This window comes from Adiantum capillus-veneris, chromosome 28 (genome assembly GCF_014529385.1).
Source record: "Adiantum capillus-veneris isolate H3 chromosome 28, ASM1452938v2, whole genome shotgun sequence".
Taxonomy (NCBI): domain Eukaryota; kingdom Viridiplantae; phylum Streptophyta; class Polypodiopsida; order Polypodiales; family Pteridaceae; genus Adiantum; species Adiantum capillus-veneris.
In genome coordinates, this window is record NC_140958.1 from 126,231,512 (window position 1) to 126,256,690 (window position 25,179).

Sequence of the window (25,179 nt, forward strand, 5' to 3'; positions counted from 1 at the left end):
GATTGGAACCAAGGAACTCGAAAAGTCACGTATTAGCTTTATATGAGTATACAAGACACTATGATTAGGCACATACAGGAGGCTTGGAGCATTGTACTGTCGTTAGTTGTGACCAGTACAAAAAGCAAAGAAGCTACAAATAAAGGCTGAGCTGAATACCGTGCAAAAGAACTTGTCTATCACTAACTATTCATTGAAGATAAAGAACATATGTGAGTCCCTTGCATCAATTGGTGTTGCACTTGATGATGATGATATGTTGGAAGTATGTTTGTGAGGTTTGGTACCACATCCCCGCCTTTACAAATTTGGTGTCCTTACTAATTGTGGAAGACAAGGAACTTGGGGAAGACTCCTCTACGCAGGGCAAGAATAATTTTGAACAGACCCTCTTTAACATAGAGAAAGAGGAAGAGGACGCAATACTGGTCATGGAGGTGATCGAGAAAGAGAAACCAAGCATAGAAACATAATAATGCTAAAAAATATAACACATGAGAGGAAATTTTCAAAGCAAGAGGAGTCCAAGAGGTCGTGGTGATGTACATCGTAACAAAAAAAACTTAACATGGGCTTGTTGTACGTTGGGATTGTGGGAGACATGGTTACTGTGGACGTGACTATTCAGATAGGTGGCATCAAAATAATTATGCAATAACTTAAGAGACTATTTGTGTTGCAACACAAGATATATACTATGCATGTAAATGTGGCCAAATCTGGTGATAATGTCTATACTATGTGGATTCGGGTGCGTCAAATCACATGACCAATCATGGTGAGTGGTTCAAAATAATCAAACATATCCATCATGTAAATTTGCAAAGGCTAAAGACAATTCAAACTAAAGAGATGGTTATAGGTTTGTCAACCTTTAAAGTTGCCAAAATGTCAAAAATTTGAAATGCTTGTTAGTTTGGGAAGAATGCAAAAGCACGGTTTTTTCATGACAAGCATGTTCGTAGAAATGCATTGGATGTAGTACATACATATGTATGGCATCCGATAAAGACTGCATCTATGGATGGATGCAAGTACTATGTGAGCTTAATCGATGACAATACAAGAAAGATATAGGTCTATTTCATAAAGCTAAAAAGTGAGGTGTTTATGCACTTTCTGAATTTCAAGGCTTTGGATGAAAACATGTAAAGTGCATGAAGTCAAATGAAGGGGAAGAAATTTTTTTCAACGGATCCATTGGTCTTATGGAATCCAGCAGCAGTTTTCACGCAGGTATACTTCGCAAGAAAATGGTGTTGCTCATCGAAAAAATAGGCACATACCAAAAGTTAATAGAGCATTCATGAATGAGAACAACATGCCTCATTGTTATTGGATTGAGGCTATTTCTACAAATGTTTTTATCATGAACACAACCCCTACTATTGTGGTACATGGTATGACACTAGAAGAGAAGTTTTGTAGTGAGAAACCATGTATATCAGATTTTAAAAGTATTTAGATGTGTTACTTATGTGCATGTGCCGCTGAGAAATAAGCTTGATCTGAAAGCAAAAAAAGGTGTGTTCATTGGGTATTCCTTTTAGTAAAAAGGAATGTTACAATCTTGTTACAAGTAAAGTTAAGGTGAGCAAACATGTCCTTTTTTATGAAATGGTGAGTTGGTATGTTGACGTGAAGGATGACTTAGGGATTGATGTAAGAGATAATGTGACAACAAAAAATATAGATGCAATCACAAGTTTTGAGTGGACCGCAAGGGTAAGCTAGCGCAGATTATGGTAAGAAGCCATAGAGTAGCTGATTGCATGAAAGAACGAATCCTACTAGCTTGTGGAATGTATCAAGCAAAGAAAAGAAAAAAGTTGTCAAATTTGAATGTTTGTCATGCTACCCCTACGCTGCCAAATTTGAGTGTTGGTCATGATGATGGTAACACAAGTGGTTCCAAGCAAAGTTTAAATGAGGAGTTTGGTATACCCTTTGTAAATACTCCAGGTGCAAGAATAATGCAAGCAGAGAATAAGGCACCTGGACCATGTAAGTCTGAGAGATTAAGAATTCTTGTGCAGAGGTGGACTTATAACAGTTATGCAATTATGTGGCTCGTCATTGTGCATATATGGCGAAGATTACACAGAACGTAAAGCCCACTTGTTTTGAAGATGTTGTCAAAGATTAGAAATGGCAGCAAGCTATGAATAAGATGGCTGCGTTTGGTGCAAATGGAACATAAGAGTTGGTATCATTACCAAAAAGAAAGAAGGAAATTGCATGCAAATGGGTGTACAAGATAAAACACAATTCTGATGACAGTGTGAGTAGTTACAAAGCAAGGCTTGTGACCAAGGATTATGCACAAACATATGAGATTGATCATGAGGAGACATTCAACCCTGTAGCCAAGATGACTACCATTCTTGTCTTTATTGCAGTGGTTGCAGCTTTAGGATGAATGTTGAAATATATGGATGTATAGAATGTTTTCTTGAACACAAACTTGGAGGAAGTTGTATATATGGTACAACCGCAAGGTTATGTGAATATGAAGCTATGTGACCTTGTATGCACGTTAAAGAAATCACTATATAAGCTAAAGCTTATATATAGATTGTGGCATTCCTAATATCTTTGAGTTTTGCGATGTCTAATGCAGATCATTCATTGTATGTACGAAAGAATAAAGTAGAAATTGTTGTGATATGCATCTATGTGGATGATTTGATATGCATCTATATGGATGACTTGATTGTTGGATGTGATAATGTGACTAAAGTAGAAGGTGTACAAGCTCTACTTATTCAAGAGTTAGAGATGAAAGACTTGGGAGACTTGCGATATTTCTTGAGCATTAAAATTGTTCGCACATAAGAGGGCATATGATTGTCACAAAGACGATATGCTTTGGACATACTGAAAAAGTATGATATAACTGATTGTAAGCCGATTGTAATGTCCTCATATTAAAATTTGAAGTTGGAGAAGATCTTAGTAGAGAGAGAGCAAAGCAGTAAACCAACGTTAGCCTCCCAAAACACCTTACTCCAAAAAAAAAAAAAAAAAACCAAGAACAAACATCAAAATTAAGAACAAGGAAGCAAAAGAAAAACAAACTTAAGAAGATTAAATTTCACAAACCCACAGCCACACATCCAAAAGCTAGTCTCAATGGTACAAAATAAGGCGTACAAAACAAACTCCACTCTTGCACACGCTTGTGCATGCAGACATACAAGCTAGGGAATGCATGTAAAACCAACAAGAAACAAACAAACAATAACAAAACAGTAAACCAAATACCCACACAGATAAAAGCTATCCCAGTAGATGATCCAAGGGAACAACAAAACAAACAAGGAACAAATCAACAAACCAAATACCCCTATCCCATTAGAAACAAAATCCCGGAGCACCTTTTAGATCCATCTTCATCACCACGAGGAGCCAAACATGTCTTGATGTAAGGTTTCGATGCATGCAAGGGTCGCTGCAGTCTCAGCTAGTAGGACTCGAGATGCCTTTCAAGAGTTAATCGATCTGTGTCAATAGCTCCGGAAGAGCCAAGGGTGAAGGCATTCTGCGCTGCTTGGGGTTTTGGTTGGCTGCCCGCGAATTGAAACCCCAAGCAGCGCATCGCAGACCGACAGGGCGGCTTGTGCAAGCAAAGAGGCAGCAAAGATCCCACATAGCAAGCAACGCGATTGGCAGCAGCACAGCAGTCTCGCAATCGGGCAGTGTTCTGCAATCCACAAGAGCCTGCTTCATGCAACAAGCGCTCTCTCTCTCTCTCTCTCTCTCTCTCTCTCACACACACACACACACACACACACACACGATCCAGCAATAAAGGCATACAACCGGGGCACATACGACGTTCTAAGAGTATGCCCCAAAACAATTGGTATGATGAGGAGTGCAGAGATACAAGAGCAATAGTCTCTCTCTCTCTCTCTCTCTCTCTCTCAAGTGTGGTAGGTTGGTTATGCCATTTCCCTCTTCAATAAGAGGTCTTGCGTTCAACTCTCCTCGTTGGTTAGATCTTTAAGGTCTCTTGGGATAGTTTCCTGCGACGTTAAAACTCTGTTCTTCTTCTTCTTCTTCTCTCTCATGATGCAGCAGTAAAGACATACCCACACACCCAACCCGGGCATGACGTTCTAGGAGTATGTCCCAAAACATTCGGTATGATGAGGAGTGTAGAGATACAAGAGCCACACTTCAAAGAGCATGGAGCATGTCTACTATTGTGCCTATCTTCAAGGCAAGAGACCCCATCATACCATAGAATTACCGAACTATCATGATTAGGCACATGCTAGCCAGGTTCTATGCATCCATTCTTGAGCAACAATTGACTAGATGGGTAGAGAGAGTAGGCATTCGGGCATCAAGAGGGGTATTTTGCCTCTTGATCATTTGTTATTGAGGAAATCCGATCACATGGTAGGAAGATTTATTACACCTTTGTGGATTTTCGCAAAGCATTTGATACGGTTCCTAGAGCTCGACTGATGCAAAGACTACAGGAGATGGGAGTACCCAACAGAGCTGATATGGGGAGTCATGGCTTTATACACGACAGCCGTTGGACAGGTTCCTAACCCCGAGGGGTTATCTGAGCATATTCACTCCACTGTTGGAGAGAAACAGGGATGCCCACTCTCCCATACATTGTTTGGATTGTATGTAGATGAGGTTTCAGATTACATTGAGAGGGGAGGCGACAGAGGAACACAGCTAGCAGGGACATAAATTTCACTATTACTGTATGCAGATGATATTGTGGTGATCTCAATTTCGTCACAGGGGATGCAACGACACTCGGAGGCATTGCACACCTTTGCTAGTGATAACGGATTGTCGGTGAACATTGGCAAGTCCAAAGTTATGATGGTCAACACCACAGCACTGTAGATTAGGCCATCTGCACTGACCTTTACATATGGTCGGCAAACGGTTGAGTATACAGATGCATACACATACCTGGGGTGGTCTTCAATGGTCCAACGTTCTGCTTGGGGAAAGGAGCAGAGACCAGACTGACAAGAGCCTATGCAACTTTGGGGAGCACGGAGAGGATGTGTTTGCAAATTCAGTTTCAAGAACCTGGAACAAAGCTCTAGCTATTTGACACATTGGTTACTTCAGCTATGCTTTATACGATGCAAATATGGGAACCATCAATAGACCATCATAGCCAAGCTTGCAGTACTGATGGATGGAGATATATTGAGATCTATGACTTCTCAGATGATAAGGGCCAAGGCCTCTAAACCGCATGAGATTATTCGTGCAGAGCTTGCTGCCCCCCCGCTGGTCATAGAGGCACTTACCAAATTCGTCTCCTTTATACACTATTTGGGATCTCCCCAAAAATAAATATGCTTGCCTAGCTTTCAAGTCTTCTTGATAGCTTGCCTCATAGAGAGACACATCTTATTGGTATGCACAGATGACATAATGGTTTCAGCTACATGGATTTAGTATGGACAGACAACCCCCCTTCCACTACTTGCTCGATGCACCCTCCCTGTCCCTCACAGAGACCGAGATTACCCACCTCATCAGACACAATTTGATTCAGCTAGACACCAAGAGGACTTGGACAGAGGTAACTCAAGAGCTTGGCACAAAGATGGCTTTCTACAGAGAGCATCTTCTCCAGCTAACAAAGGATGGATATGTGATCATACCTACCTATATGGACACTCATTTATCCCATGGGATCAATGTACTATTGGTTAGATGCGCACATCATTGCATCAACTAGAGATTGAGACAAGCAAATTTAGGAGAATACCACTAGAGGCCATGATTTGCTAGTTGTGTCATATGGAGTTGGAGACAAAGTTACATCACATATGCCATTGTCCAATGTACTATGAGATACGAAGCCGCTTTCACTGCTTATTCAAAGAGGGCTTTGGGCCACTAGCTAGAATCATGAGATACCAAGATCAGAGATGCCTCGGGCTGTTTTTGATAGAGCTACACAAACACAAGGAGAGTCTCTTGAAGCAACGGGAGACATTCACAAAGGCAGATCACTAACTTCTTTAAAGTAGAGACTTGGCAGTCACATGAACAAGCTTCACAACAGACTTCAAAGTCCACCAGATATGTTGACTAGCAGAGCCTAAGCTTGGGAGAGCTAGATGCCCACATCTACGAGGGCTACCACGACATCGATGGAGGCTCTGTCATAGGATCACGACTAGTCTAGCACAACATGGGCGACGTCCAATACGGCTATTTACAAAGGCGGACATTGACGTTGCTTTTTAGCGACCGATGCACATCATCCTTGGACAACGCCAGATGCAAGGCATCCTTAGACACTGTGTTCATTTTAGCTTTTATTTTACTTCATTTTATGTTGTACCCAGACATTGTATTAGATCCACCAAGATTGTGTCTGTTTGGTCTCACCTATCATTTTGGCCTCTTCTGAAGACGTTTAATATAACATTTCATTTCATTTCTCAGCACCGTGTGTGTGGCCCATGTATTGGATCACTATTGAAGTTAATATTATATTACTCTCTTGAAAAAGAGAAAATCCTCTCTCTCTCTCTCTCTCTCTCTCTCTCTCTCTCTCTCTCTCTCTCTACGCGCACCAATGTATCACGGCTTCCAAGAAATCCGGAGGTTCATGCTTAATACACATTACACCACATATGTTGCCCCAAACTACAAAACAATCTCTTCTCCGAACAAGGGAACTGCACCATGCTCAAGCCCATATCCCTTGAGTGCAATCCGCACTATCACCTCCATCTGGCTCAACTCTTGTTCTCTATAATGCATATAGTGTTGGGGCACCGCCAAGGAATCTCATCAACCAAACACATGTCCTTGATGCTAAAAACATGTCGCTCGTGTATACATACCAATCATTACCAAGAAAAATGGTGACCACACTTTGAAGTATACTTGACCACAAACGCTCAATTGTGCCCTAAACATTCCAATTAACCATTCTATCCATGAGCTACTTAATCAATAGAGGAAAGGATAGGCCACATCATCACACAATTATCATGAAAACAGGAAGTGATGGTGGTGCTGGCTGTGTGTGTGTGTGTGTGTGTTTTGGGGTGGGAGGAGAAGAGAGAACAAACAAAAGACCACTTTCTCAAAGAGGTTGATTGATAGTACAAGGACTGGCACTATCACAAACAGATTTGTATAAGCTTCCAATCAATCGTCATAAAAATCATCGCCATCATCATCACCTTTTCTTCTGAAGAAATTGAAAACACCAACAAAAATCGACGAAAGTATCAAAAACTGAAAGAAACTGAACCCCCCACCAACTCCCACAGCAATGCTTGGGCCTGGAGCAAAGAAGGAAAAGGGTGACCAGCCCCAACCTCCGTAGCCGTAGCCCCCAAATAATGGCGGTGCACCATAAGAAGGGGGATTGATATAAATGTTAGTCCTGCAGAGATTACATAAGTTAATCAGAGAACTATACATCCACCTCCAGAAGGGATGAGGACCAAAAGAGAGAATGTTTAGTACCTTCTTGAGGGTCCACCTACTCTTGGTCCTGCACTAGGAGGGGGAGCAGATCGAAAGGCTTGGCCACCAACACGCCCACCGCTCTTCGCTGCCAGTGCATCACCAGTAGGACTGAAGACCACAAACCCTGTAACTGCTGTGGCCAGTGCCAGCTTGACTAGATGCTTGTGGGTCTGTTTTAGTATGTGCACAAGCTTGCTGCATACACAAATTTGAATCTCTTTCTCATTACTTGAGTTTGCAGAGAACTGAAGTCTGGGACTTGCCAAAAGAAAAAAGGGGGGGGGGGGGGGAAGGGCTAGTTCCACACTGACTTAATCAAATATCTGCATTCTACTTGAGCAAGATTCCTATTCATGAGCCTTAGGCAGGTAAACCAAGCACAATATTACAAAGACAAAAAAACCCTTTCAGAGGAGTAATGGCATATCCGAAAACAGCTTCTAAACTGGAAAAATTTAGATGCCACATGAAATCGAGAAGCCCTCCGTAGTAGAGGCAAGCTCATAATGCCAAAAAAGAACATCTAATTAGCCCATCTCCTTGCACAAGGGCAAGCAGTTCTTGAGTCTTGGTGTGACAGGCTGTCAGCACACTTCACGTAATCAGTGCAATGCATCAACAGGCTCCTACAGGACAGTGGAGGACCGTCCACTATCAGTCCTCAGAAATGGTCTCACAATTTCAGTATTCTTTAGCCTTGACCAAGGCCATAACACATGGCATTACGCACTCACAGATGGTTCATCTTGCCTCATCACATATGACCCATTGGTCTATATAGCGCTCCTACACACTGGATTTTCTTATAGCCGTACTCCTAGGCGATGGCTTGCACAAGCATCCTAAAGGCACACAAAAGATAGATCCTTTTCTCTACACACACACACACACACACACACACACAGAAATGAAATGAAATGAAATGTTATATTAACGACTTCAAAAGGCCAAAGTGACCTATGAGACCAGAAAGTTACAATGTGGTGGATCTGATACGAAGTCAGAGTAACAAGATGACAAAATGACAAAATAAAATGTTATGGAATCCTAGACTGCTGGGTGTGGACTAAGCAGCTAAAACAGCTAGCTGGGATAGGTAGATAATAGGAGATCCAGCATCGGTCGCTGGCGGATCTCATCAATCTCCTCCATGGTCAGTAGTCTGACCGGGCGTTGTGCATGTCGAGCCGAAGTGACATGGATCCTCTGATGCAGCCTCTGTCGATGTTGTGTAGTCCTCCGCAGTTGTGGGCGTCTGGATCTCCCCAGCTCAATCGCTCGTTTGATCAGTATGCCTCTGGTGTAAAGCGACGAGCTCTGCTGTGGTAGTAACTCCTCCGGGTGTCCAGTGGCAGCTCTAACTGCAATGAGGTTAGCTTCACTAGAGAAAGTATCAACTAACACATCATCCTTCTTGTGAACAATCACATCTTCTTCATGCAACTCATCATGCTTGTGAGAAATCACATCTTGATCATGCAAATCATCATGCTTGTCTGTGTCATCCAAATCATCATCAAGCTCATCATTATCATCCAAATCATCATGCAAATCATTGACATTCAAATCATCATGCTTATCATCGTGCAAATCCTGTGTGTCATGCTTGGGAAAAGAAGAGACTAAGAGAGTCTCCGTCTCTTGAATCTCTTGCATCTATGCCTGCACTTGAGAAAGGAGTTGCAAGAACTCTTTCATGTGTTGGTCAGTCTTTTCTTTTCTTGCTTGGTTCTCGCGATCAAATTTGGCTTGACTTACTTTGGCTTCCAAGTCGTACTTACGCTCTATGGCTGCCACGCTATCTTCGTAGTCACGATCTATGGCTACCACGCTTTCTTCATAGGCCTTTCTTTCTGCTTTTCGTGCTTCGCGTTCTAACTTCATGTCCATCACCATCTTGTCAAAAGCCTCCATAAGAGTTAGTGTAATCCTTGACGTACATGGGGAAGGGGGAGTGTCACAAAAACCTCCTGGTGGGGAAAATTCTTCTTCGCCTCTCTCATGCTCATCACCTCCGAGCGAAGTATCCATTCCGCTTTGAGTGATGACCATCCACTGAAGTGTGAGTTCTTGTGGGTTCTTGTGGTCTTGGGTTCTTAAGTTCACGAGGAACTTGGGTTCTTGTGGGTCTTGAGTCTTTGGGTTCTTGGGGGTCTTGAGTTCTTGAGGTTCTTGAGGTTCTTCTTTCGCTTGCAATCTGTGTTAGAGAAGGATCTTCTCTTCACCCGAGTTCTGCTTTTTTCCGCGGGCGCACCCATTGGCGGCCTTGCGCTCACACCAAGGTTGCTTTTTCCCAACTCATGTCGATTGGCCGGCCGCTAAGTGCACGGTCTACTCTCAATGAGTGAAAAGAGGCACAACGGGAGGCTACACAAGCCCTTCTTTCTTGGGTTTCTTGTCACTCTTCAGAAACACGATTAGGAATCGACACGCCCAAGTGAAGTTTGTGCGACCTCAACAAGCAAAAAAATAAATAAATTCTTGTGATTCTTGTGGTTCTTTCCTTGAGTGATACAGAACACTGCCAAAGCTCTGATACCAATGTAAGGTGCAGCGGAATGAATGTTTCAACTTTGCTCAAGATGAGTGCTCCGAACTGTGCTCAAGGTTCCTTTTTCTTATGGAAGGGAGAGCCTTCCAGTCTTAATGAGAGAGTGCAATGGACACAAACAAAGTGAATGGACACTGTGAATGGAAGTGTGTGAGACTAAGAGATAGAGAGAGAAGAGAATACGACACCAGAGATGTTGTCAAACCCTCCTCTGAAGGCCCCACTCTCTATGGCGAAAGCGGTCTACTATTGATTGCACAAATCTCTACAATGCTTGGACTTGCTGACGATGTCGACGACGATGAGGACAACGACGAGACGGGCTGAAAATTGAAATCGCTAAGGGCTGAAATCTGCAAATCTTTATCTGCTGAATTCTGACTCTATGTTGGTGACGATGTAGATGACGTCGATGCGACGACGACACGCTGAAAACACAGATGCTGAAATCTGCGTTTTCCGGGCTGAAACTGTAAACCTTGCGGAAACTGACCGTGCGGCGAGGAATTGTTGCGGGAAGGTGAGATCTGCGAGGTTCGAAACTTGATCTGCGGTGTCTAAGGGCTGAAAACTGAAAACGCTAATGGTTCTTGAGGTTCCGTCGCGGAGAATCTGCAAAACGCAGGGGTATAATGCAGATGCAAAAACGCTAGGGCTGAAAATCTGCTGCTGTCGCCAGTTGTTCTGCAAATGCAAAACGATAGGCTGATCTGCTGTGTCTTGAAGACGCCGGGGCTGATCTGCTGTGCACAAATCGCCAAGGCTGATCTGATGCAAAAACGCTAGGTCTTCTCTAGAGAAAACGCCAGAGTAGTCGTAGGGGTTGGTCTTGCTGAGAAGTTGCTTGTTGAGCAAGGTGCTCCTGCTGCCTCTTCTGCCACTTAGTGCTAACTCTGGTTTGCTTATATACAAACTTAGCAAGATTGCCCTACCTACTTTCCAGCAAAAGTCACTTAAAAATAATAAGTAAAAAATGTCAAAAATAGGAAAAATAGGCTAAATGCACTGGAAAATTCCCCTGAAGGATTCTGATGGGAATGCTTATGATCATGCTGTGTGCAACCAGAGGATATGCATCTACACTAAGTGCCTGGGCATGCACGGTCTGCGAACAGACTCACAAAAGTGCCAAATCACTTCCTCTTCTAGACTGACTTGACTGAACTGAACCCTGATCATGTTGTAGCTTGTCCACGGACACATGGGGTTGGATGTGTAACGTGACATCCCCTCCTTTTCAAAGTGAGGTACTGGTACTGAACTGTATGGCGTCGAGGGAGAGCGCCAATAGCATCCGGAATCCTGAAAGGAACTCTTCGCCGGCCCACTCGCATGTGTGGGTCGTACGGTACTTGAACTTCATAAAGGTCTGCAATGCTTGCTTCTTTGGGCCGCGCCAAAAGCGACACAAAGTCTTCTGTGGCTCCTTCAATGCTTCAACTTCATCTAGAGGCATGCTTCTTCCTTCATCAAGAATCTCCAAGGCGGAAAATTCATGAAACCATTTCCAACACAAAACCATGAACATACCTATTCCATGTAAAGTGATTGGAAAAAATCTTGTCGTCCTAATAGACTGTGCATGCGATGTAGATGAACAAAGAGACGGAGTGCCAAACCATTTCACCACACACACGCAAACAATGAGATCGAATCTTTCTCTTATGATCTAAACTTTGGCAATTCACAACGGAAATGCCCATGCTTCGTGCTCATACTTTCATGTGCTCTTTCTACAACTGTGTCGTGCCAAGGAAGAGACATGGAATGTGACGTCCTTGAATGCATACTTTTCCACCAGCAGTGTTTTCCCGACGCCCATTAGAGTCTCTTTCTTACAGAATCATAGAAAATGACTCACCTTGCGAGCATCAATGACGCCTTGCAAAATCTCAGGCAGATAGGATTCTAGCCATAGCATTTTCTAAACGTACGTTCAAACCCGGTTCACAATAGAGCGAACCCTCTTTGATTCTCAGGGATGTTCTCCCATATGTAATTCTTACCATTTTGAAACGGTTGGCGGATTATATTCTTACGAACAGAATAGTTCGAATTTATTCCAGCAGCGTGTAAATGCTACTTGACCTGCTCATGGAGAAACATATACCGCAACCAAAAGTTGCTACTGTGATGGTAAAAGCACATAGCGTACTCAATGATCAACGACCATCAGAAAACATTTTCTCCGTAGAGAAACTCAATTCCTTCTACCGAACACATCTCAAATAGAGATTCTCGTGTTGAAATATCCTTGTGCGCAAAAAGGCGCTCAAGAGAGTGTAACAAACTCCCATCCAATTCCTTGCAATAGGTCTGGATCTTCGTGTGTTATCCACGTACCCAAAGGTGTACATAATTCTTAAGCTGAGAGTTTTGGTAAACCTGGGAAATTACCTTCCCTTAGTAAGATCCTTAGAGCGAAGACGCTCAATCTAACGATCCCTTGGCTCGATCTTAGAGCAAAACCCGCTCATCAAATAAACTAGGATTTCAATCCTTGGATTCCTCGAGCACAGGCCGTAGTCGTCACTTGTTCCTTCCCTCGTAAAGAGAGTGTTCATTCACTTGTGCGAAAAGCACTACCATGTCTTCCCAGACCGGGTAGGGGGTGTTGGTTCATAAGCTTAGTGAAAGCTTTTCTTGGTTGAAAGCTCGGAATGGTTTCTTCCTTTCTGCCGTCCTACCCGCAATAGCAGGTAATTGGTTTGTGAACTACCGGATACGAGATCAATAGTTGACCTTCCGGATGGTTGAGCAAACCAATTCATCTCAGAAAACAATGTTTCAAATTGATCCTACTCTCATAAATACTCGAGAGTGATTGTCCTGGTTAGACACATGCATATCTCGTGCATAAAAGCAATACGCATTTTATGAGTTCCTCAAAGATTTAACTTTGATCAAAGACCTGCCCTCTCACTTAAAGTTTGACGGTCAAAAACTCAGGAGTTAGATTGAAATCCCTTACTCCAAACTTTCTTCGGATAGCAATGTATCCTTCGAGGAGAGGTAACAAAAATTCGTTGTTTCTGTGTTCAATGGTTCTCGTCCCACTGCAGGGATTGTATTCTATGTACACCAAGGTGTACACTTTCAGCTTTTATTGCTGACTCCACCATCTGCTGCAAAGTATCTTGCAGATGGGTTTACCAAATTCGGGCAAAAGTCCTTCGTTAAATTTGTTCATCTTTCCTTCCTCAGAGAGATCAAGAATGGAGCTACCTTGGCAAGAGCGAACCACTACTTGCTTTGACTCGCTCGTGTTCCTATTGGGCAAACCAATCCCAATCTTCTTGAATGCCTTCCTCAAAGCGTAGAGGAAAAAAAAAAATCTGTCCGAAAATTCAACCTTGAATTGAATCCAAGTCTTGTTGTAAGTTCCTTGCAAAGCTTTGGTATACCACCAAGTACTTGCAATCACCCTTGAGGTGTTTGGTCACATGCCTCACCTTCGACGCTTTTCAGAAATTGCCCCTTGCAAAGGCAACTTCAAACTGTCGAATGAAAGCGTTAGCTTTTGGGACATCTTCCCATCCGTCAAAAGTATCAAACTTGACCGGAGTGTTCTGAGGTCTAATGACCTTCTTCCTATCCTTCCCGAAATGACGGGATTTCTTGGCTATGGTTCTGGATTGATGTTCATGGATATCTTTTGGATTCTGAAGTATCTCGAGCATTCCGCTCCTCAGATTCTCTAGGTTCTTGAGCATCATGCTCTTGTCACCTTCGTAGAGAATCCCTAGCCTTGTGTCGACTTCTTGCGAAGAGAAAAATTTTCTGAACTCTGCGAGCTTTTTCCTTGCAGGACTTAGGGTTCCGTCTGCTTACTTCTCTCTTGGCTTGTCATGACTTCTTTCCGTATCTTCCCAGAGTCGTCCTCCTTTACAGAGAAAGAGAGGAGACCAGGCTCTGATACCACTGTCACAAACGGGAGCCCATAACAATATAAAATATACTCGGATAAATAGAATTTATCACTTAATACCGAAGCCAAAGGATATAGAGAGAAATAGATAGAGAGAGAGAGAGAGTGAGAAGATCGACACACTATTGGGGACCAGAAGAGGGAGAATCTTTTTACAAGCACAAGAACCGGAGAAAACCCCTCCGTTCTAAATCTCTGACTCGATGGTCGTTCCTTCCCGTAAGGGAAATCCGAGAAACGAGCTCTCAATCCTTTTTCCATCTGTACTCGGTGTCGAAACTCCACAGACAATTTCCGAATTCCGTTCTCGGAATTCCCAAGCGTAGGCCGAAGCCTTCTCGCTTCTCCTTCGCGATGAAGTACCTGCAAACACACACGCAAACACGCGACAACCATTTGTATGGCGAATCCACAATAGATACCTGTCGCTCTTGCGCGGGAAAAGCGACTTCCATGCTTCGTAGTCTCGCGCGATCTCTTGCATTATCTGGCGCGGCAGAGTCTTCTCTTGCTGACGTTGGTCACTCCTTTTCAGTGAGGGCATGTGGTGCTTTTATAGCTCCTTGACCACGGCACAAATAGCTGCTCGCGTAGAGATCACGACAATTTTTTTTTTCGAATTTTTTTTGTTCCGTTTTTCTTTTTTCTGTTCTACCCGAAATAGGGAGAGAGAATTCGCTGGCTGGTTTTGTTGCTTTATTTTCTAAGTGGCTGCCCACTTATTAAGTGGACGGCCGGCATATTTTAAAATTGGTTTGAACCTGCCCAAAAACTCAATAAAACCTTATAAGTTTAAAACAATGCTTTTCACAACACTTCCCAGGCGTCCTTGGATGCAACCACATGCACAAATGCAATGCAAACATAGATTCCTCGCGGGAAAGCGTCTGCTCTTCCCGGAAAACTCGTTAAAATATTCCGCTTTTTAAGAAAAGCTTCTCAGAACCCATCTTTATTCTTGTGCTTGCGTCTTTACACATATTCCTCTTTCCAGTTCGAATTTCCTCTCGACTATGGATATCCCCTTTCTGATGCACCCGTCACCCACCTTGTGACGCATCAGGAATACCCATCACCTAGTCCTTTCCTACCGAACTTACGGTACAATCCCCTTCACGATGCTCTATGTCACCCATCCTGTGACGCATCAGAGATGTCCGTTCCCGGATGGTCGGATACTTCTTACTGATGCTCCCTATCACCCATCCCTTGTGACGCATCAGAAGTACCCGTTCTTGGTGGCCTTACAGATATTCCCGTTCTCAGTGCTCCCGTCATTACTTTGAATGACGCACTAGGAATACTTTGTACTCGATGTCTCCAGTGAGAAAAACCCTCACTTAAAATTCCAATAATTCATTTAGAATTATTTTTCCTTGGTGTTCCAAGCAAGAAAACCCTCTCACTTATAAATCCAATAATTCATTTAGAATTATTTTTCTGTCAGATAAAGCCAATTTAGCAACAAAAAGGGATCACATAAGAACGCTGACGAAAATACAGGAAACCATCACGAATGAAACACTCGAACAATGCGTGCGGACGAATCATTCGAACACATAGTACTTCCTGTGAGGGTTCTTTGAACCTAGGCACAAGAGCCAAGATCCGTTCTTCCTGAGGGGGTTCTTTGGACCTAGGCTCGAGAGCCAAGATGGAGTCTTCGTGATTGATCGTCTCTGCAATGAGGTTAGCTTCACTAGAGAAAGTATCAACTAACACATCATCCTTCTTGTGAACAATCACATCTTCTTCATGCAACCCATCATGCTTGTCAGAAATCACATCTTGATCATGCAAATCATCATGCTTGTCAGTGTCATCCAAATGATCATCAAGCTCATCATTATCATCCAAATCATCATGCAAATCATTGACATTCAAATCATCATGCTTATCATCATGCAAATCCTGTGTGTCATGCTTGGGAGAAGAAGAGACTAAGCGAGTCTCCATCTCTTGAATCTCTTGCATCAGTGCCTGCACTTGAGAAAAGAGTTGCAAGAACTCTTTCATGTGTTGGTCACTCTTTTCTTTTCTTGCTTGGTTCTTGCGATCAAATTTGGCTTGACTTACTTTGGCTTCCAAGTCGTACTTACGCTCTATGGCTGCCACGCTTTCTTCGTAGTCACGATCTATGGCTGCCATGCTTTCTTCGTAGGCCTTTCTTTCTACTTCTCTTTCTGCTTTTCGTGCTTCGCGTTCTCACTTCATGTCTATCACCATCTTGTCGAAAGCCTCCATAGGAGTTAGTGCAATCCTTGACGTAGATGGGAAAGGGGGAGGGTCAGAAAAACCTCCTGGTGGGGAAAATTCTTCTTCGCCTCTCTCATGCTCATCACCTCCAAGCGAAGTATCCATTCCGCTTCGAGTGATGACCATCCATTGAAATCGTGAGTTCTTGTGGGTTCTTGTGGTCTTGGGTTCTTAAGTTCATGAGGAACTTGGGTTCTTGTGGGTCTTGAGTCTTGGGGTTCTTAGGGGTCTTAAGTTCTTGAGGCTCTTCTTTCGCTTGCAATGTGTGTTAGAGAGGGATCTTCTATTCACCCGAGTTCTGCTGCTCTTTTCCGCGGGTGGACCCTTTGGCGGCCTTGCGCTCACGCCAAGGTTGCTTTTTCCTAATTCACGTCGATTGGCCGGCCGCTAAGTGCACAATCCGCTCTCAATGAGTGAAAAGAGGCACAAGGGGAGACTACACAAGCCCTTCTTTCTTGGGTTTCCTGTCACTCTTCAGAAACACAATTAGGAATCGACACGCCCAAGTGAACTTGGGTTCGTGCGACCTCAACAATCAAAAAAATAAATAAATTCTTGTGATTCTTGTGGTTCTTTCCTTGAGTGATACAGAACACTGCTAAAGCTCTGATACCAATGTAAGGTGCAGCGGAATGAATGTTTGAACTTTGCTCAAGATGAGTGCTCCGAACTGTGCTCAAGGTTTCTTTTCTTATGGAAGGAAGAGCCTTCCGTTCTTAATGAGAGAGTGCAATGGACACAAACAAAGTGAATGGACACTGTGAATGGAAGTGTATGAGACTAAGAGATAGAGAGAGAAGAGCATAAGACACCAGAGATGTTGTCAAACCCTCCTCCGAAGCCCCCACTCTCTATGGCGAGAGCGTTCTACTATTGATTGCACAAATCTCTACAATGCTTGGACTTGCCGACGATGTCGCGAACGATGAGGACAACAACGAGACGGGCTTTTTCGAGGTACTTTTCTTGAGACAAAAACAACAGTTTCTATTGCCTCTCTCTCCTTATTCGCAAGAACAAAATATATTCAGCAGAACCCAAATCTTTCATTGCAAAAGCTGAGTTCACCTGGTTTTTGAGTGTGTCAAGAGTGCTCTTGTTCTTCTTGACTTATACCATGTCATCCACATACAAGACAAGAATCATTGGGTTGCTGTCCGTATCTCTTTTGATGTATAGACAATGATCTGCATGGCTATGTTTGAACCCATGCCTAAGCATGAAAGTGTCAAACTTTTTGTACCATGTCTAGAAGCTTGCTTCAGCCAATACAAACTTCTTTTGTCACGTGTACATGGCTCTGTGTGCCACATGGACATGCTTCATGGACTTCCAGAGCCAGTTGTCCCCTTCTTCCTAGATAGGAGTGTCTAGAATCCTAGTAGTAGTAGTACCGGCAATTTTGTGAGCTTGTTCGCAGGACCTGCATGTCCGGTTGAGTCTAGTAGATTAGGTTTCCAGTCTTGTTCGCAGGACCTGCATGTCCGGTCGAGTCCAGTAGAGTAGGTTTTCCAAGTTTGTACACACGTTTTGATAGATGTTATTACACTACTGTGGGCATCTGACATGACGTGCATTTTTAGGTTAGAGGAATCCAACGATCCATTTCCCCCGTCGATCGGATTCTTGGGTGGCAGATGTGCGACAGTTTCACCCAAATTGGACTAATGATTTATTTGTTGGGTGTGGTGGACCAATTGCCCTGCCTAAGCCTAAATAAATTCATAAGCCCAATTCCTGGCCTATAAAGGGACCAAGAGGGCCAGTGTTTTTAGCAAATGCAGATAGCGCTAGCAAGGAGCACAGCCACTCCCAAGTTTTGCTCAAATCAGCCTAGCGTCTTCACCCAGTAGCAGAAGGGTTAGTGTTTTTGCTTGGAGATGCCAGATCAGCCCTAGCGCTACCTCCTACAAATCCGGCCATAGTTTTACTTTTCAAGCATAGCGCTACAATTAGCAACAGATCAGTCCAGCATTTTCATCTTTTTGCCCATTCTCCGCGACGGAACGGCTTGGATCTGTCTACATTGGCATCCCATTGCGGTCCAGTACTTCAGCAGCCCATCGAGCCTCCCCTCGGCCATTCCCTCGCAAGCATCAAGTGCTCCAGCCTCCATTGCCGTCCATCATCGACATCTTCAAGATCTACGTTTTCAGCCCTTCATTCCTCTCACCTCGGGAGTGAAAATCAGCCCTTGGTGGTGGCCATCCGCAATCCCACATTGAGAAGGATCGAAAGATGCATCGAATCAACCCCGGAGGTTCCTCATCTTGAGGAATTACCACAGCGACAGTCATCATTCAAGTCAATAGAGTCTACACTTGAGGTATTTCGTTGTGTGTCAAGAACTGTGTGCAAGGTCCACTTTGTGTGATCCCTGTCACACAACGAGCGTCGAGTTGTGGATGAGTGTCCAGCCCGTGTGTCGGAGGGGGAGTACGGGATTGGTCAGCTGATGAGGCTAAGGGCCCATTGGAGGAAAGGAGGGCAGCGTAAGGAGGGGAGCGAGGGGGTGGATTTGAGTAATTGGCGGGCGGGGGGGGGGGGGGGGGGGGAGGGGCTATCGTGGTGAAACTGAGGTGGAGGGAGACTCCTCAAGGGAATCCTATTGCAAAGAGTCAGAACGATTCCCTGTGGGAACCCAATGCTACTGGGTTGCAGGAGGTCAGCCGCTAGGGGGGGCGGCGTGGCGAACCCTCCCCTGTCGACGGCAATCGTGCACCTACTGCCAGTCATCAGCGTTGATGACCGGTCGCTGGCCTTTGTCGAAGTGCCAGCCTATGTGTCCTCAGTACCTATCTGTTGTGTATGCTCAGCCCTGGGGGGGCTCTACGTGCGCTATGGTTTGCGATCTCCTACGAGGAGAGGCCTTCGCTAAGTGGCCCATCTACCTACAAATGAAGCACTAATTTGGGAGTCCCGAATACTTTACCCTCTATCGTGGTCACCCACGAGTCATCCTAGGTAGAAGGACCACGTTCAGGAGGGTATGAGTGTCTGGAACCAGAACACATACTGTAGGAATACCTGCAGCCTTGGCAGCGACTGAAGTGTCATGCACAAGGTCTCCAAGACTGTCCCGATCTCAAAACCAATCCTAAAAAGAAGCGGGAGGTACTCTCTCCTCAGGCCGGGAAAGCAAACCCAAATGGGTAGATTTGTCTCCTGTCTCGTGCACATCTAACCCTATCTGTACGTGGACAAGCTACTTCATGACAAGGGCTCAATCAGCATAGCTTAGGAAGTGTTCTGGCACTTTTGTGAGTCTATTTGCAGACCGTGCATGTCCAGACACTTAGAGTAGATGCATATCCTCTGGTTGCACACAGCATGATCATCAACAACACCATCAGATTCCATCAGGAGTATTTTACAGTGCAAAAAAACCTATTTTCCCTATTTTAGCCATTTTTCACTTATTATTAATAAGTGACTTTGTTGAGAAACGGGTAGGGAAAATTGGGCAAGATAATATATAAGCAAACTAGCAATAGAACTTTCTAGCAGAAGAAGCAGTAGATACCACAGTTGAAGTGCACCTTCTCAGCAAGACGGCAAGAGGACCTAGCGTTTTCAAGCCACCAAAGATGCCAGCGTTTTTCATCAAGTGCAAATCAGCCCCAGCGTTCTACCACTTGCAGATGAGCATGGCGTTTGCAGTTTTCCTAGCGTTTTCTGCAGCAGAGATACAGATTCAGTCCTAGCGTTTTTGGACCAGCATTTCAACCTAGCGTTTTGCAGATTCCGGCATCATAACTGTTTTCTGCATAAGTGTTTTCAGTTTTCAGCATATAGACTCCGCACCGCAACCCCCGAACATTGCAGATCTCAGCTTCCAACAGCAGATCCTCGCCGCACGGTTAGATCAGCCAAAGTTTGCAGATTTAGCCCGCTATTCACAGATTTCAGCATCTGCGTTTTCAGCGCGTCGTCGTTGCATCGGGTGGTCTCATTGTCTAATAACCCAAACCTTACCTTCGATGGAGTAAGGGATTCTATCCTCAATAAGGAAATTAGACGAAAGGCAAGTGGTGAGGCTAATGCCTCGGCTCACATGGTTAAGAGGCAGAACACATGATAGGAATGCTAACGTTGGTTAAAAAAATAGGAGCAAGAGCAAAGGAAAGCAATATGATGTCACTTGTTACCAAGGTGGTCGGAAAGGCGATAAAAAGGCAAATTGCAAGAATTTAAGAAAGAGCAAGAAAGGAAAACGAATGTCGGGGACAAGAAGAAAAGGATGACAAGGCAAAAACTTCTTAGGATAAATTTCTCCACATACAAAACTTAAGTACATAAAATCATGAGCGGGATCTACGGCTATGAGCTAATTGCAAAAACGCAGAATAGATGGTGGGCGTGTATGGCTTAAAATTTCAGGTGGACAACGGGCTTGTAACAAACTGTTGACGTGTCAAAGCCAAAAGAATGGAGCCAACTAACAGATGCCGGCCGAGGGGCCTAAACCCTAAGAAGAGCAAGTAATAGAAGAAGTCCTACCAACTTATGGGGACCCCGTCTGATGGGCCCCAAGTGACATAAAGGAAGAAAATAAAGCAGGATCCGGACACACGCAAAAACTGATGACGTGACAGATTTTCAAAATTTGCTCTGACATGATGACGTGGCACGTTGTACGGATTTCCGCGTTTTGCGTTGGCTGATGACGTGGCAGGCTGTACGGATTTTCGTAAATTATGCTCACAGCTTTTGGCATTGCTTTTTGGACCAGAAGCTTTTGAGTTTTGAAGGCTTTTCACTGTAACTGCTTTTCAGGCCAAGGGCCTTTAAATATGAGGTTAGGGCTCATTCTTTGGCATGCTTCTTGACGAAGGTGTAGAGGATGGAGTACCGGCTTGTACTTTGATGATGCAATATAAAGAAATACCGAAAGGGGCGCCAAGGTTTGGGGCCAATACTCTCTAGGGTGGAATTCCGCCACTCCGTGCCGCGTGTCATCTCTCTCTTTCAGTTCAGTTGTTATTGAAGTGCTAAAAGTCTGTTCAGTCTGTTCTTTACTATTGGCACGTGGTGCCCGTCTTGTGACGGGGCTTATGGATCTAAATTATGGCTCCGAATGGTTGCAATAACGCAAGAAAATTTCATGGAGATCATGGACTCACAATGCAGTAGATAAGCAAAGATGAAGGAGATTGAGCCGCCAGGATGGGACAAACCAGAAAGGTGATGGCTGCTCCAAAATGCCAGGAAAGGGGGGTGCAGATAGGGGGCAATGAGGAGAGAAGAATCCAGATGGAGGAGTCTCCAAAACGCCACTGCAGCCTTCAGTAATGAGGTTTACCTAGAAACTGCTCATGTACCTTTGGATGGCTCCAAAGTTACCTCGATTTAGCATTCGAACGCGCAAGACGCAGACATCGTTCACCAACCACCGATGACAAGAAACAACACGCTCTGGGCAAGGGCAACCCTAGGCAGCTCTCTGCAAGTTGGCACAGAAAACAGCAGAGTAAAGGATCTCTCTCTCTCTCTCTCTCTCTCTCTCTCTCTCTCTCTCTCTCAGGTATCATCACACAGGCTAGAGATAAGAGACACGAAAAGTTGCTCATACCCCCCGAGCTGAGAGGTTCTACTAGGTTTGCACAGAGAGGGTGGCCAAGGACAAGAAGCACTTTTCTACAGATGTACAGCATATGCGAGTATCAAAGGCTCTTTTCACAAGACAACACACCATGCAACAGATCATGGAGTCTAGAGATCAGCACTAATTTGGCCGTTTTCTAGTGGAGATACAGACATAGAGAGACACTGTTGGCACCTGTAGCGGCACCGAGGGTAGCAAACAGTGACAGCTTACGGACTTCTCCCAAAGGACCGCCACTTATCACACACACACAATGAGGAGTCACCTTGAAGCAGGCTGAGTCGGTCACAGCTAGGAGATGCCCCCAAGCTCCAAGATACAAAGCTCTGAGACTTCATCACATACACATCCAGGAGATCCAGACTCGCTACCACCAGGCACCCAAGAGAGATTTGCTCAATTGCTAGCAAACCCAGCAGCGATCATACGTGCAACCCTTACACTACACCCACCCATGTACCAAACCTTACACCCCAGTTTGGCATAGGATGGAGCTAGTCAGCTTGACTCACTTCATGATTGTACTTCCTTGACGTATAGGACACACACATGTATATTTGATTTGTCTCATAATCCGACTTCGGCCTTTGATAGAGGTAAACATCTTTCTTTCTTTCTTTCTCTCTTCCCCTCAACAGAGATTCAGAAACCTTGCCTAATAAAAGATACAACCACAGAGCTGCAAATAAGAGGAAGAGAGAAAAACCTGCCGTCTGAAGAGGAGTCATTGCTGGACTGGAAGGAGCACGAGCAGAAGAAGGACTGTCTATGGATGGGTACTACTTTGCTGTTGCGAAGCTGAAGTGGGGCGAAGAGGCTGCTGTTCGCGGACGATAAGCATAGAGCCATTCCCTCTCGAGTCTCGACAGTTTCACACTCGTTTGTGTACCTTAAAAATTCTCCTCCTCTCTCTGTCTCTCTCTCGCTCTCTCTACAATGTACAAGCACGTACTACACGTGGCATCCTGTCTGCCTTCCACGTCATCAGATAGAACCCAACTTTGAAAATCCCGATATTCGTGGATAGAGTGTCACATGGATCCGTGATTTCGTTGTAACTTGTGTAGCCTATGGCAAACCCGGTCCAAAATTACACTTAGGGTCTTTACACACAATGCGACGCTCGCCAAAACACCTGCAATGCCCAATGAGACTCCGACACATCTGATTTGGGTGTTATGCGCGTTACACATTGCCGAAACTCCACAAAACGTGGATCTGCGCTGGCCGCGAGGTTGACGCCATTTCAAGCATGGTTTTGGAGAGGGGGTTTAGAGCGCCCAGATTTGGCGGACTCCTCGCCACGCTCTCTCTTATGCTCCCTGCCAATCACATGCAGCGCTATTTCATCAGTATTGTGTAGCGCATCCGTCCAAACCTACGCCCGCCATTGGAAAATGGATCGCCTTATTTTGGACGAGCGCCCATTTTGTTTTGACAGTGTGTAAACGCCCTTATTTTTCGAATCTCATAGTTCTTTGAACTTCTTTCCACCATACCTCCATATGACACTCAAGTAGTAGGAAACACCCATTTTGTAAAATCATGAAAAGCTAGAAGCCTGGCGAGATGTCTCGACGCTCGTAGCTACACCAAGAAAAAACCCCCGAGTAATGTTACTCCTACACATTTTGTAAAATCGTGAAAAGCTAGAACCTTGGCGAGATGCCTGATAGATACGTTGGAATGCGGGGGTTGGCATTGATGAACTAACAAGCAAAGCCAATGTTGTACTTCTTGTTGAAACTTGGGAGCATGATACACAAAGGATTAACGGCTTGGAGGATTACAATGTACATTCATTGATGTGGTCAAAGAATCTCAAGCAACGAAGAGGGCAAGGAGGCATAGCATGTATGGTTAAGAAAGGATTGGAAGATTTTGTATCAATAGTGAAAGATGACAAGTACAAACGTTATGTATGGCTGAAAATTACGACACCAAAATGAGAAAGAGCCATATATTTCAAGGGAGTTGGAGGAAGTTCACTTGTATGATCGTACTTCAATGGATGAGAAAGAGCCAGATCACTATAGAAAGTTACTTTTACACATGTATAATAGCACGGGTATGTTCATTGCCAATGGTGTATCTTTGTGGAGTGAAACCAATGGATCTACATGTAGAAAACATAATGGGGATAGTGTGATTGACTATATGCTACACTCTGAAGCCATCATGTATCGCATAAAGAGTTTTATGTTTGGCCAATGGACCCCGGAATCAGACCATCAGACCTTATGTATTGACCTTTCATGTGGAGAAGCAACTAAGCATGATAATCTCACCCAAAGAGAAGAGAAATTATCACTATGTATGGATTTCAAACGGGCACTAATGTACATTGAAATGGTTGAGCAAAAGTTATGGATGACAAAGCTTCAATATGACGCACCGTTGGAACCTAAATGGGAAGCTTTCAAGAAAGTTATTTGTTCTTGTGCCGAAGAATGCTTTGCCATAAAGCATCTCCATGGCATCAACAAAGATAGATTACACAAAAGGTGGTTTGATAAAGAATGTCAAGATGCTCGAAAGTCCTTGATACTATGTCAGGGAGAGGCTCTCAACAGGAGAGATCGGCTTGGCTTATGTGCCAACACAAGACAACCTTGCAGATCTTTTCACAAAGGCATTGTCTCGTGAGAAGTGAGAAGCTTTTCACAAAGCTTTGGGCTTGCTCCCCTTTGTGGATTGACCGTGTCCTCAGGGCATGGCACTTCCCTTTACTCTTCGTGCCATCCCTCGTTCACTGCATCACTCCTAGGGGGAATTTGTTACCATATACATGTGGTAGTGATGTGTGTGAACACACTAGGACCGTTGGGGTATTTTTTCCCTCTTTAGGAAGTTTTTGCCCCGTGCATTGTATATACGCCCATCACTCTAGGGCTATCTATCTTTCCATTGCACACTAAGTAATAAACTCTCTATTGTGTGCCTTGAGCTTCCTTCATCTTCTCCAAGCTGTGTGTGTTTTCCTACAACCCTAATTCCAACAGAGCACTCCCCACATTTCCCTCTAGCTCGTGTATGTGGAAGCTCTCTTGGTCCCTTTGCCCATAGCTAGATGGATGTAGTCATGATGAAATGACAAGGAGTGATCCCTTGTCCATTGTGTAAGAGACACCCAAATTGGTTGTTATTGCACACACAAATATTGAGGTTGCATCTCATCGTGGAAGGGGAGCATATATTAGTCTATGTTCAAATGGGGCACTGAAAGAGGTAATGTCTAGATAACATTCCTACCTAATGGGAGTTGATAGTTAAGGAACTATGTATAGCATGAGCCTATAGATAATATGATTGGTTGGTGATTCACTAGTCTCTAGCTCACATGGTTCT

At 44.2% G+C, this 25,179-nt stretch overlaps 1 protein-coding gene across 1 annotated transcript; it reads right to left on the reverse strand.

Moving 5' to 3' along the window:
* Positions 1-7,077: 7,077 nt before the first annotated feature.
* LOC147421263 (uncharacterized) lies at positions 7,078-22,738 on the reverse strand. The gene is made up of 3 exons (XM_086503841.1): positions 22,538-22,738; positions 7,489-7,686; positions 7,078-7,405 (listed from the first exon to the last, which is right to left on the reverse strand). Exons 1-3 carry the CDS (start codon positions 22,678-22,680, stop codon positions 7,165-7,167), a joined length of 582 nt encoding a protein of 193 aa, XP_086359967.1. The 5' UTR covers positions 22,681-22,738; the 3' UTR covers positions 7,078-7,164.
* Between the last annotated feature and the right edge of the window lie 2,441 nt (positions 22,739-25,179).

Coding starts and splice junctions, on each gene's coding strand:
- LOC147421263 (XM_086503841.1), bottom strand. CDS start 22,680: ATGGCTCTATGCTTATCGTCCGCGAACAGCAGCCTCTTCGCCCCACTT. Junction 7,687..22,537: donor GACTCCTCTTCAGACGGCAG/GTTTTTCTCTCT, acceptor TTGTGTATGCAG/CAAGCTTGTGCACATACTAA. Junction 7,406..7,488: donor GTAGGTGGACCCTCAAGAAG/GTACTAAACATT, acceptor TAATCTCTGCAG/GACTAACATTTATATCAATC.